Raw genomic sequence first — 13193 nt, 5'->3', positions numbered from 1 at the left:
TTTTTTAAATGCTGCACCATCATTTTATAGTGTGTTGGTCTAACTTTTTGTAGCTTCAGTTATTTATCTTTAAATCTGTATTTATATTCGGCTTCAGTACTTTGCCAAATATCTGTCTCCTCAGTGTCTCCATCAGCACATATTTCTTTACACTCACAGATCTGTGGTAGTTCTGGTGACTTTCATCTCACCGCAGTGAACTTATTCATGATTCTTCACCTTTTGTTATTCTTATAATATGAGTATGAATATAGCCTCAGGATCAATAAGTATCTATCTATATCTATCTATATAATTGCGACATGGAATAAAACCAATGATGAAAGTAATTACTTTCATTCTCATTGACCTTTGACCCTTGGGAGGAATCTTCCAACGTCAGGTAAATGCTCACAGGTGGCTCAGCAGCTCAAACAGGACACGTGTCAGTGGATTTTAGCAGCAAGCTGTTTTTTATTGAGTAAAATTATATATATGTTGCTATAGGAATTACACAAAAAATAAAAAAACATTAAAAAAATGTTCTCTCCTAAAAAAGTATAAAAATAACACAGAATCCGATCTTTTGAAATGCTTTTGCACTTTTGATTCATAAAAAGTAAAACAACAAAACTAAAAGCAGAAACACAAACCTCTGATAAAAGATAAAGCACAAAGCAGTTTAAGAGGAAAAAGCAGAAACTGTTCTCAGATGTCTACAAATACACACGCAAAGGGTTTACATGTAAATAACACACTATGTCAAACAGCTATTGATTAATATGTTCTATCGTGTTATAACAAAATTCAAGCAAGCTTTGTGTGGTGTTAATATAAACTGTATCTTCTTAACATACATAAAAAGTCTTAAAAGAGCAGTTACAAAAGAGAAAAACTATTTGTGAACTGGTTTCATTAAACATTCAACAGATTCATCAGTGTTAACAAAGCATGTAAACAGTTACTTTCTGTTTTTAAAAACAGTAAAATCAGACTTGAAAGTAAAAGAAGGATCCTGGTGGCTCTTTAAGTGGGGGAGCACCACTGAGGACTCTTTCTAAGTCAGCTGCTCATTTAACATTAAAACAGCGATTTGCAAAGACTTGTGCATGTTTTTGTAAAAGAAAAAACTAGTTCTTGGTCAAACAAGAGAGTTAAAAGACTTGTAAACCTTTCTATGGATACAGTAAACAAAACACTATGTAAAAAACAGTTCCAGTGATAAAATACAAGCTAAATATAGATACACATACAGGTCATATGGGAGCAGAAAGCTACAGCATATATTCACAGAATAGAGACACTAAAGGACGAGTGGTGCACAGTTGTCCTGTGTCTGAGGTAATGCCCGTTTACTTTAATTTGGTGACGATAGAAAAAATCTTCCAGTTTTCAAAATAACATCAACATTTGAAAGGTGAGTGAGGTCACAGTAGATTTCTGGTTAACACCCTGAAGCTGAAGCATTCAGCCTGAGAAACATGTTCCAGTCAACAGCTGATACTGGATCTTTAGTAGATGATGGAAATGTGTAAACTACGATAGTTTGGTGTTAACGTCTCACGGGGTAACAACAGTTCTTCTCTACATGACAGAGGGTAATACTTACTTGGCATGATGTAAACATACCATACAGAAGCATGTGCCCCACACAGACCTTGAGAAGGCATCTTTTAAATGATTTTCATGGCAGTCCTCTGAATCTGTTTTTTTTTAAACTGAAAAACGTCTTTAAAGAAAAAGTAGTCAGTGATAGTTTACAAAAATATTGTGTCCATCTCTTTTTTTAATTTCTGGAAAAAGTTTTGAACCAGAGTTACAGACTCGTTTGTTTTCCAGGATTAAAACTAAACTCAAGCTACTTTTATCATTAAAACCATCATCAAACATCTACAGTCGAATGAACAGAACCACTCTTAGTTCCTAAGGTTGATAAAAGACAAACCCTCCTCTACATCTGTTTTTGCATTGGCTTTGTTTCAAGTATTTGTGTGTCGCTCTCAGGGAGACGTCGCTGTGACATTAAAACAACTCAAAGTTTCACACTGTCGATACAAAAAAATGCTCATAAAATCTTTAATAAAAGTTAGTTTTCTCTTTCACAGTATTTCTGTGGCTAAGACTTATGTGATATGTAGTTATGGTGAGAAACAGCTGTGAGACTTTAGAAACTGCCGGATATTTAAAATAGTGTTAATAATGCTAAGACTAGTGAAACAGCAGGAGACGTTCAAAGACGCCCGATAACTTTGGTCCGAGTCAGATAACAAGTAGGTTCCTTAGATTAACATCGTCACATGTTAGAATCATGAGGAGCGAAGACGAGTGACCTCTGATAAACTTTGTGATATGGAGCCACTTAAAAAGTTGGTTTGCATTGTTTTTATATTTTCCTACAACTAAAAAGTGTTGAACTTAAAAACAATGCCCTAAAAAAATACACATCTATTAAATCAAGTCCTCGTCTTCTTAACGAAATGAAGGAGCGAGTGTGATCTTCTTTCCCTTTGAACCCCCCCCCCCCCCCCCCAAGACGACGCAACTTGCATCACTTTGACCTTTGCCCCCCCCCCTTTCCCTCCTCCGGTGATGAAGGTGCTCCCCTCTTCTGTTTGTGTGTCTGTGTGTTAGTGTGTGTTTAAGGCTACAGTGCATTATAACAGCTATGTCACTATTTTCCCAGCGACTCTGAGAAGCCTCCGTTCTGACAGAGATGTTTAAATCTCCTGTTCGTTACAGCAGGATGTTTCTGACAGCCGGCATCACGCTGTGTGTTCACATGTGGCGTCTGTTTTCCTGGTGATGGCTGGTTTTTATTCACAGGCGTAGTAGTCTTTGAGTGGTGCGAACAGATGCCTGATGACAGGGACGCTCCAGGACCGGCCCAGGAGCTTCTGTCGGGCACCGCGACCCATGTTGGACACGTCTGTGTAGTGAACGGGGAAACCGAAGATCCTGCAGGAGGAAGAACAACACGAAGAACGTTACCATCATGCTGCTTTAAGACCAGAGCCATGCACGTGGAAGACGAGGACAATCTGAAGTCTGAGAACCATGTGACCGTGTGTTCTGCTCACCTCTCCAGCTCCGTGCACCACAGTATGTCCTCCTTCCCATTCATCAGGACGGGGAAGTGCTGGTCTTTCCCCTGTTTGATGGAGTTGGAACGAGTAGTGATGGTTCGCACTTTTCCAAACTGTGAGACCACAAACACACTTTCACACAAATGCCCCCAACATAACCACAGTGAGAGCAGCTGGTTGTGTATCATGCAGATATCTGACCTTTGCCACTCTGCCGTGATCCAGACAGTCCTGCAGCTCCAGCTTGTCCATCCCAGACGCACACAGAGGCCTGAAACAGAGAGATGTCCTCACATGTCTTGCTGCACACTGTTTACCTCAGCTCACTGCACTTCTAATAAAACGAGCCTGAAGCTGCGCAGGAGTTTACCGACCTGTTCATGCCTGGCAAGTTTCCCCAGAAGTATCGAGCACGGTGAGCAGCAGAAACCTCAATCGCATCAATCATGACAGGGTTACACTGCAAAATAAAAATCCACAGGGAATCACATTACTACAGATGAACTCATCACCTCATTAAATCACAGCTCGTAAAACGCTTTCTGGCACTTGATTGTTTATTTTCCTCACACGGAACCAAATGGCAAGAATTTAGATTTGAAAAAAAATTCTAATCTAAATTCTTTTCTCGTTTGGCTGTGGATGTTTGTTCTCTCTGTCTTTTTTACTTTTTACTTCTTGATTTCACATTCAGATCTGTAACTTCACTGAAAACTCTGCACTCTCACTCAAACAGCTTGTGCTAAAACTGCGCTTGTGCTAAAACTGCGCTTGTGCTCAGATTTCATGAAACATCTGCTCCCTGACTGTTTTTTCTGCTTTTAAATTGAAACAGCCAATGGGAAAAGTCCAGGAGTCGGACACACGACCAATAAAGTACCTGGCCCAGTTTAGTGAGCTGCTCCCACTGTGGTGTTTGACATCTGGGCCCGTTTCAACTCGACAGAAGCGGTAACTCACCTCCAGGAATCGGGAGATGTCCCTCTTGTCGTTGACGCCCATGGCGACCACGTTTTCGAACATCCAGAAGAACGGCCGGTCCTCTCCTTCCTTGGGCTTGGCTTCGCTCAGCAGCCGGTAGAACTCAAAGAACAACCTCCCTGTGCCTTCTAGAGCAACAAGACACCGTCAGAGTCCGAGACAACGTCCAGAACATGCTTCAGTGCAACTCAGTATATCAAAGTTTATTCATTTTACCTTAGAGAAACAAATAACTCTTTTCATAAGCAGAATTGTGAAACAATATTCACATATTCACTGTTAGCTCCAGAAATCTTTGTCCGTGTCTCTAGAACGTATTTACTTGTGTGTTGTTCAGGGTCCAGTGATTTAAACAGGCGACCAGCGCTCTGGGGCAGAGACTCATTAATGCTAGGTTCACTTCCGACAACTGATTCTCCACGTCCACGTCTCTTTTTGCTGGGGCCCAATTACTTTTACAGGTTCACCACAGACGACACTGAACTGGTAACAATAAAATATGAATGACTGGAATTTCCAATATACTTGAAGGCATCTTTTAAAACAATGACGCAACATTAGCGTCTTCCACCTTCGTTTCCTGTTAAAAAGTTTTTCCTCACTCGAACCGAGGGTCTAAGGACAGAGGGTGTCACTCCCTGTACAGATTGTAAAGCCCTCTGAGGCAAAATGTGTTTTGTGAATTTGGGCGATACAAATAAAATTGGATTTGATTTGATTAAATGAGCAGAAATCATCAGAATATGAAAAAGATGATTAAAGAAAATGATTAAGAACACGAGGATGACGTCACTCCCTCTGGCAGGAACCTACCATAGAGGCCTTTCCTTGCAGGGTTGACGATGGAGAGGTCGTTGCAGGGACTTCCTCCGATCACCAGGTCAAACGGACCCCACTCTAGAATCTGGGAGACAACAGCACCACCTAGTGTTAGAGCGAGTTACAAACTGACAGAGGAACAGAACAAACCATTCAAGCTCTGATAGTAAAAGTGTGAACGCAGGTGAACTCTCAGGTTTAATGCAGAAAATTATATAAAATTCTTTCAGATGACAAAAAGCCAAGAAAAGCAGCAAACGGAGAAACTCTTGAAATGATAGTCTTACATCTTTCTTGGTGATGTTTCTCACATCATGGACGTACTGGATCTTTCCTTCATGTCTGACCACGCCCACTGAGATGGAGTCCTCGCACACCTCTGACGCCACGTACTGGTCCACCTTAAAACCCAGGTCCCTCAGAACCAGGTATCCTGCCAACAGAAACGTACCTCCCATGATGCTCTGCTGCACCTCAGGTGGGTGAATCACGAATACAAATTTCTGACGTGCGCTAATTCTCACCAGTGGCGATGCCGTCAAACAGGGAGAGAACTCTGATTGGTCGCCTCTGCTCTGCAGGGACTGCTGGGTAAATCTTTGGTTGCTCCTAGAAGATAAAAAAGTAGAAGAATCAGGACCTAGTGACGGATCCAGGAATGTTCTCATCACTTTCTTTAACATTGTGAAAAAGAAAAGTTTTTAAGTTTTCACCAGTTCCTCAGAGACAGATATTTATGAGCCAGTGTAACTTACAAACTCTTGTCCGTTGTCGTTGGCGAAGAATTCCTGCAGCTTGAGGCTCCAGTCGTGCCGTCGCTTCAGGCTGCCGTACTGCAGCAGCGGCTGACACATGTAGCATCGCCATGGGTCCAGATAGCGAGCGTTGTTAGATGTTCCGGGATTGACCAGGATGTCCAGGCAGTCCACGCAGAAACACCTAGACGAGGACAGAGGAGAAGTGGGGGGGTGAACGGATGCATATGCAAACACACACACACACACGCACACACACACTTTGGTAGAGAGGGTGTGGTCATTGTTCACTCTTCGTGTGCTTGTGCGTCGCCTGACCTGCAGCAGTTGGCGTTGCCGCAGAGCAGAACTTCTCGTCCTCCGCAGCAAACGGTGCAGTAAGACTGGTAGCCATCGTCATCGTACATGTAGGACATCTCCAGGTACACGTCCTGCACACACACAGAAAATACACTCTGATGAGACGGAACGAAAAGAGACGAGCTCATACACTTAGAGATTCTTCTGCACTTGTCCTGTCTCATTGTCTTTGCTCTACCTTGCATGTTTGGCACAGGCCTCCTTCAAACAGTGGGTGGAAAGTTGCAGCTCTCCTCTTTCCACAGGAGAGACAGAACTCTGTGGAGACACACACATCCGTCGTAAACAAAGAAACCACACGACATTTGATCATTTGATCATTAGAGTGAAAAGTCTTTACCTTCAATACTACAATTATTCTTCAGAACTTCATTCACCATTTGTTCTGAGAGAAAAGGAGACGCAAAGTCAAATTGCAGCCGAACGGACACACGCACCCTCCGCTACAGGAAGTCACGTTGAAACAGATAACAACAATGAAACTGTTTTCAGACCTGAGCTCATTTGTTTTTCATCTTTTTATAGAAAAGATGAGAATGAAACTGAGTTAAGTTTATATTTCTTGAGTCCAACATGTTGAGTATGTTCGACTCTACCTCTGCAGTACGACTCCTCGGGGGCGGCCTTGTTCTTACAGAGGCTGACTCTGGGCCGCTTGGCGCTGGGGAAGTACTCCGGCAGAGAGACGTCGAGGACCTGGTGATCCAGAGGGTTACTGTCTGCAGGGGAAACACAACAACTTAAAATGATTCCCTGGAAGAATGAGGGCAAATTAAGATGAGGCACAAAATCTACAGCTGGCGTTCTGCAGCTGTGCTTTGCTCACTGGCGCTGTGCGTAGGTTTGAGTCCCTCCTCTCCTTTGGGCAGGAAGCCGCCGTTGGCCCAGTCCAGCATGGGTTTGACCTGGTCCTCTGGCCCGTCGGACTCACAGGGAGGAAATGTCTTCTCCGCCCTAATACTGGCCATCTGAGGGACACACGTTCCACAAACAGAGGGGACGAAAATGATAGTTTTACACGTTTGAACCTCGTCCTGCTTCTCTAAAGCTCAGAGGTCAGACCAGGCTGAGAGAGAGAGAGAGAGAGAGAGAAAACACCATGAAGAGGACGGAGCGCTGAAACTCCTACACACGAAACGTGACAGAATCAGTCGTGAGTGTTGAAGATAAAAATCATCCATTAGAAAGTGTGTTGCTGTCGCTCACTCAACATGTGGATGTGTCATCATCTCCATCTTACACTTAGTGAGAGAGGTGGAGATTTATAGAGCTCGGAGGAAGTAACGTGAGACTGCAGGAGGTTGTGTGATTGTGTGGGTCTGTTTGGGAGGAGGCCGGACCAGGAGGAGTTAGGGTTCAAAAGTCTAAATATACTACACTACTAATAATACTAGCATTATTATTTTAATACCACTGATTCACTGAGAGACTAACTAATTTTCATTCCACAGAGCGACCGTGTTCTCTGAAGCTCACCTCCAGAGCCTGGAACACGGCTCTGCGGTACGAGGCCAGCTTGGTGTAAGAGGCCTGACTGAAGAACTTGGGGAAGGCGATGATGGAGTCCAGTTTGTCTGCAGAAACCTGGGTGACGAAGACACAGCATCAAACATCTATCATTTCATTTCTCTCCCTCCTTCAGTCTGCATGTTCTTTCTTTCCCTCCTCACCTCTGAGAATTTGCCGTCTCCAAACCACTGCAGCCACCTCATGCCGTGGCTGGCCTGCCTCTTGCCGGTAGCACGCCACGTCACCACGATGCCGGGCCACCAGGAAAATCCCTTGATCTTCCCCCACACCAGCTCCCCGATGCCAAAGCCCTTGTTGTCCTGTGAGAACACAGACGGAGATGATGTCACTCGTTTTGAAGTGAAGACAGAGGTGGAGAACAGTCCGGTGGCCGAGACGTCGCACGCAAGCACGTTAACGGAAAACACACAAATCACACATCAGAAAGAGAAGTGAGTGAAAATGGATGATGACATAAAGGCAGAGTAACTGACGAGCAGCGAGCCATCACTTGTGAAAACCTGATCAAACCAGTCTTGGCTTAAAATCCGATGCTTGTCTATTTGATTTGTTACGGTGCTCGGAGCGCACTCTCTTTTGTGATTGTGTTTGTGTCGTCGCTCATCATTAACATGAGTGTGTTTGTGCAACAACAGATTTCAGAGTCGAGTTATTGATTTGACATTTTGCGTCTGCAGGTCCAGTGACGCAGAAATACCTTCTTGTCTTTGCTTGGTGAGAAGACGAGAACAATGATGATGGTTTGGAACGCTGACAGAAATCCGGAATATAATAAATATTATCCCTGACACCAGTTTGAGTCATAAAGAAAATAAACAGAAGCGTAGAAGATGGCTGGTTTGTAAACGCACAAAACTTCTCTCGTCTTTGCAGAAAAGACAAAAACAAAGGAAACGTTACTCAATGTTTCTCTTAAAACCGTGGGACAGAATGAGAAAGAACCTGCTGCGTCCTCGATACTGGTTTTATAAAACATCATTCCACACCTGTCCCGTGTTTACACAAAAATCAGGAACACAGCTCGTCTTTGTTCTGAACGTTCACGTTGTGAGCAGCTCGCAGACAAACGAGCCAGGTGGACGCTCAGTCCGTCTTCACAGAGACGCCACGAGGCCTCGTAACGCTGGGGACACTCTGCTGAGTGGGTACACACACACACACACACACACACACACACACACACACACACACACACACACACACACACACACACACACACACACACACACACACACACACACACACACACACCTCCCTTTACTGGAGCTCGTCAGGACCTGAAAGAAACGCTTGATACCAGGCACACACAGCCGCTCTGTGTGTGTGTGCACTAACACAAGGCCAGGTGGGGGGGGGGGTGGGGGGGGGGCTGTGTGAAGGGAGTTACCCTCCTCCCTCATTCAATCGCTGCCAAACCTCAACTTCCCCCCTTCTTTTTTTATTCTCTCTCCTTCTCTAGTTCTTCTCTCTCTGCTCGTCTGTCGACCACAAACACAAAGTTGCTCCAGCGTCTCTGAAACACAACCTCGATGAACTTGACTCTCTGAGTCTGCAGATTCTACCAGTGAGAAGAATTTTAACGTTTCTCACATCTGAAGTTGTACAACTGGACTCGCTTGTGTTTCCTGAGGACGTTTCATTCCAAAGGCGTCTTCAGTTCTAACGTGAGGTTTCAGGTATTTAATCTCTGTGGGTCTGTTCCTGTGTCCAGAGGTTCCTCGTTTCACCGACACAGAATCAGTCCGGACACGTGAGTCATGAGAGAAATACTCGGTGACAGTTATCTGCTGAAGAAAAGTCCTTCTGACCGTGTTTGTGCCTCAGTAGATGTGACTTTGTCTCTGCTGCGTCATTAATGAGTCTGTGGTGTCGGACGTGTTCTCCAGCTCACTGTGACCCTTCACCTTTAATCAGCTCAATTTGAAACATCAAAATAAAATACACGTTTTTTAAACCATAGAATGAAAGAAAAACAATTTGGGTTCTTTGTCTTTAGAAGTTTTTTTAAATGTGCCTTTGATCAGCCACATGTTAATGTTTGTCATTACTTTCCACATTTCTATAAGTTTGTCAAGAACATGAGTGAAGTTCAGTAAGAGTTCAGCACCTGCACACGACCTGCTTGTTTTACTTATTCATGTCTTCATGATCGTACAACTCGTCTTTCCTGATATCTATGATACGCACGCACACGCACGCACACACACACACACACGCACACACACGCACGCACACACACACACGCACGCACGCTCTTGGAGCGACAACAAGTTGGAACTGACAGGAAGATGAGTAGATGAGCAGGTAGACAAGTCATGTGACTACTAATGTCTCAGTTTCTGTTAAGACTGAAACACAACAAAGTTTTCAGACCCCCCCGCAGCTCTTACACTGTACTCTGGCTGGGCTTCAGCGCTGGACGTGGTGCTGCTGCTCTGAGCCGAGTCTTTAGAGTCTTGTTCCATCAGGTCCAGACGAGGAGCCTCGTGGACTTGACCGGACACGACCGCCACCACCCGAGAACCAACAGCACACTGACGGAGAGCGAGAGAGAAATACGGTTATTGGACTTGATGAAATGAATGATGAAATTAATATATAGATAGGATATACCTATAATATCTATAATATATAGATATTCTATTTTATATATGATATATATATGTATAACATCTATATAATATATAGATATATAGATATATAGATATATGATATATATCTCTCTCTCTGAGAGTTCATCATTAAACATGTGAGTGTTTACCAGGGACATGCTGTGCTCCTGTTTACGGTTCTGTCTGCGAGCCTTGGTGTGTGAGTGCGGCGTCAGACCGGCCTGGAAGATGGTTCTGGGTTGAGGTGTTTGTCTCAAACCCAACTGAGACGGTCCTGAGGCCTTTTCCTGTGAACACAGACACAGAGAGACACACACACATTAATGTTTCCCTGAAGATGATTTGTTTTAAATGTAAAACAGTAAATGTGTGTTCATACGTCGCTGTAGGAGTCCCAGGTAGTTTCCTCATCCTCTGAGCTCTTCTTGCTTCTTTTCCTGTTTCCTCTGGAACACTGGTTATCGTCTGGAGAGACAGAGACAGAAGGTTAGACAGAGAGAGAGACAGAAGGTTAGACAGAGAGAGACAGAGAGACAGAGACAGACAGAGAGACAGAAGGTCAGACAGACAGAGACAGAAGGTTAGACAGAGAGAGAGACAGAAGGTTAGACAGAGAGAGACAGAGACGGAGAGACAGCAGGTCAGACAGAGACAGAGAGACAGAGAGACAGAGAGACAGAAGGTTAGACAGAGACAGAGAGAGAGACACAAGGTCAGACAGAGAGACAGAGAGACAGACAGCAGGTCAGACAGAGACAGACAGAGAGACAGAAGGTTAGACAGAGAGAGACAGAGACAGAGAGACAGAGAGACAGCAGGTCAGACAGAGAGACAGAAGGTCAGACATAGACAGAGACACAGAGACAGAAGGTCAGACAGAGACAGAGACACAGAGACAGAAGGTCAGACAGAGACAGACAGCAGGTCAGACAGAGACAGAGAGACAGACACACAGAGACAGAGACAGACAGAGACAGCAGGTCAGACAGAGACAGAGACACAGAGACAGAAGGTCAGACAGAGACAGCAGGTCAGACAGAGACAGCAGGTCAGACAGAGACAGAGAGAGAGACAGAAGGTTAGACAGAGACAGCAGGTCAGACAGAGACACAGAGACAGCAGGTCAGACAGAGACACAGAGACAGAAGGTCAGACAGAGACAGAGACACAGAGACAGAGGGTCAGACAGATGGCAGAACTCCAGAACTCAAAGAAACTCTAGATTTTCATGCAGCAGGTCTTAAACACACACAAAATAATATCTTGCAGTTTCAAGAGTTTTCTGACTTTTCTACTGGATCAATATTTATTATGTTATATATTATATTGTGTGTGTGTGTGTGTGTGTGTGTGTGTGTGTGTGTGTTACCTTGAGGTGAGGCTGCATCTCCGTTCTGTTTGGGGCTAAAGGGGGACGGCGGTTCGGCCGCAGTCAGGGGGCTGTTCTCATTGGTCAGCTCCACGCCGCTGTCGTTCTCTGACAGGCCTTCAGCTGGAGGCGTGTCTCCGTTCACCGCCGCCTGGTGACAGAGGGACAACGAGGTAAGGGAGGAGGACTCGGACAGAAAGAGGAGGACGGCTCGTTTCAGACTGGATTTCTTAATTCTCAGCGCTGCTTTCTTTTGATCATGTTACTGTTTTTAAAGGTCACAACACAAGCTGCAGTAAAGTTCACACTCGTCACTTTGGTTTCACTTCCTTCTCGTCACTCTTCTGTTGACCCTGTGTTAACTTACCAGTGACAAGTGAGACTTGAAAACTTGACACAGATACAAACTGTGTGATGGTACAGGTGACTTCAACCTGGTCCAAGAACCTGTGGAGAACCCGCCGTGATCTCGGCCTCTGACGCAGAGTGACGGTGGATCGATGCTCAACATTTTCAAATAAAGACGTCTCTCGGCCCGTGAAGCGTCATGATGCTAACGCATGCTAACACTGAAGAACAAGGTTCAGCAGGAAGCTGTTGAGCTATGACTCAAACATCTCATCCCAGAATCACTGATTTACTTCACCCATGTTTTATTCACTGTCAATAAAACAGATCAATATATTCAGGTTGTCTGACACCGACACAAAGTATTTAGTTCAAGCTCCGTCTTGCAGGAAGCAGGAAACAAAAGGAAGCATGACTAACATCATAAAAATGTCTTTGTCAGACTTCAGCTCCCGGGCGTCGATATATCTGCAGAATTCAGCGGGAAGGTGCAAAGACTACAAATCAAACATTATATTTATAATATATATATAAAATATACATTATAAATATAATATATATATAATATACATTATATGTGTATTGTTGACAGATTTCACGTTGGAGACTGTCAGGCCACGCCCACATGTCCAACATGTGACTCAACACGAGCGGCGCGGAAACTGTTTGTCTGAGGGATCAACTCAAGAGCCAGGAAATCTTTTATTTATCTTTCTCTCCGCTTCACTTCGTCTCTTCACAGGTGAGGGAGAACCAACAGGTGAGTTTCCATAGCAACAGCACTCAGCTTTGTTCAGCTGAGTTCGGCTCCGTCTGGACTTGAATTTGTAGAATCCACACTCGATGCTCTGATTCCAGATAATCCCTGCTCCGCTCGTTCAGATTAGGAGACGACTGAACTCTAAAGCTGCTCAGATATGAACGTCTTCTAATGACACCTGAGGAGATTTACAAGTGTGCACGTGTGTGTTCGTACAGACGGTGACGGGTGAAAGTAAAAACAGGAATAAATGAGTGGGAATTAAAACAAGTGCACGTTTCCACACAGAGAATAAAAGAGGTGAAGTTATTATGCTCTGGACAGTGCACTGAAAATAATGAAAACCTTAATTTATTTGGATTTTCTTGTGTTAGAAAGTGCTCGTAGGACGTGTCCGAAAAAAGATGGAACGAATGTGAGAAGAGAGAAAAGAAGGAGCAGCTGTGAAACAGATGGAGAGATGTTCCATGGTTATTAATGTTTCACACCAATCACAGCTTCGTATCTGCAGCTGTTTGCAACTGTTCGACGTTGTAAGAGGACCTGAATGTAGTGTGTGTCTGTGTCTGTGTGTGTGTGTGTCTGTGTGTGTCTGTG

The 13193-nt window shown here is 44.2% G+C and overlaps 1 protein-coding gene across 5 annotated transcripts in view; it reads right to left on the bottom strand.

The window, feature by feature from the left end:
* Positions 1-429: 429 nt before the first annotated feature.
* The window catches only part of dnmt3bb.1 (DNA (cytosine-5-)-methyltransferase 3 beta, duplicate b.1), a 29708-nt gene continuing 16944 nt past the window's right edge, over positions 430-13193 (bottom strand). For 4 of the 5 annotated variants that reach the window (XM_069527636.1, XM_069527634.1, XM_069527638.1 and 1 more), the window contains exons 3-22: positions 11489-11639; positions 10499-10584; positions 10269-10406; positions 9898-10041; positions 7648-7806; positions 7454-7561; positions 6804-6945; positions 6574-6696; positions 6318-6362; positions 6156-6235; positions 5936-6048; positions 5618-5801; positions 5387-5471; positions 5150-5295; positions 4857-4947; positions 4023-4171; positions 3437-3522; positions 3264-3333; positions 3057-3175; positions 430-2934 (exon numbers count right to left, since the gene is read on the bottom strand). In XM_069527636.1, the coding sequence (XP_069383737.1) occupies positions 2793-2934; positions 3057-3175; positions 3264-3333; positions 3437-3522; positions 4023-4171; positions 4857-4947; positions 5150-5295; positions 5387-5471; positions 5618-5801; positions 5936-6048; positions 6156-6235; positions 6318-6362; positions 6574-6696; positions 6804-6945; positions 7454-7561; positions 7648-7806; positions 9898-10041; positions 10269-10406; positions 10499-10584; positions 11489-11639 (2361 nt within the window). In that variant the 3' untranslated portion in view covers positions 430-2792. The remainder of the gene's footprint in view (positions 2935-3056; positions 3176-3263; positions 3334-3436; positions 3523-4022; positions 4172-4856; positions 4948-5149; positions 5296-5386; positions 5472-5617; positions 5802-5935; positions 6049-6155; positions 6236-6317; positions 6363-6573; positions 6697-6803; positions 6946-7453; positions 7562-7647; positions 7807-9897; positions 10042-10268; positions 10407-10498; positions 10585-11488; positions 11640-13193) is intronic. The other variant, XM_069527635.1, reaches the window with a different exon arrangement.

The sequence above is a fragment of the Paralichthys olivaceus genome, chromosome 6 (assembly GCF_024713975.1).
Source record: "Paralichthys olivaceus isolate ysfri-2021 chromosome 6, ASM2471397v2, whole genome shotgun sequence".
Lineage (NCBI taxonomy): Eukaryota > Metazoa > Chordata > Actinopteri > Pleuronectiformes > Paralichthyidae > Paralichthys > Paralichthys olivaceus.
This window is presented reverse-complemented; position numbering and strand designations above follow the sequence as displayed.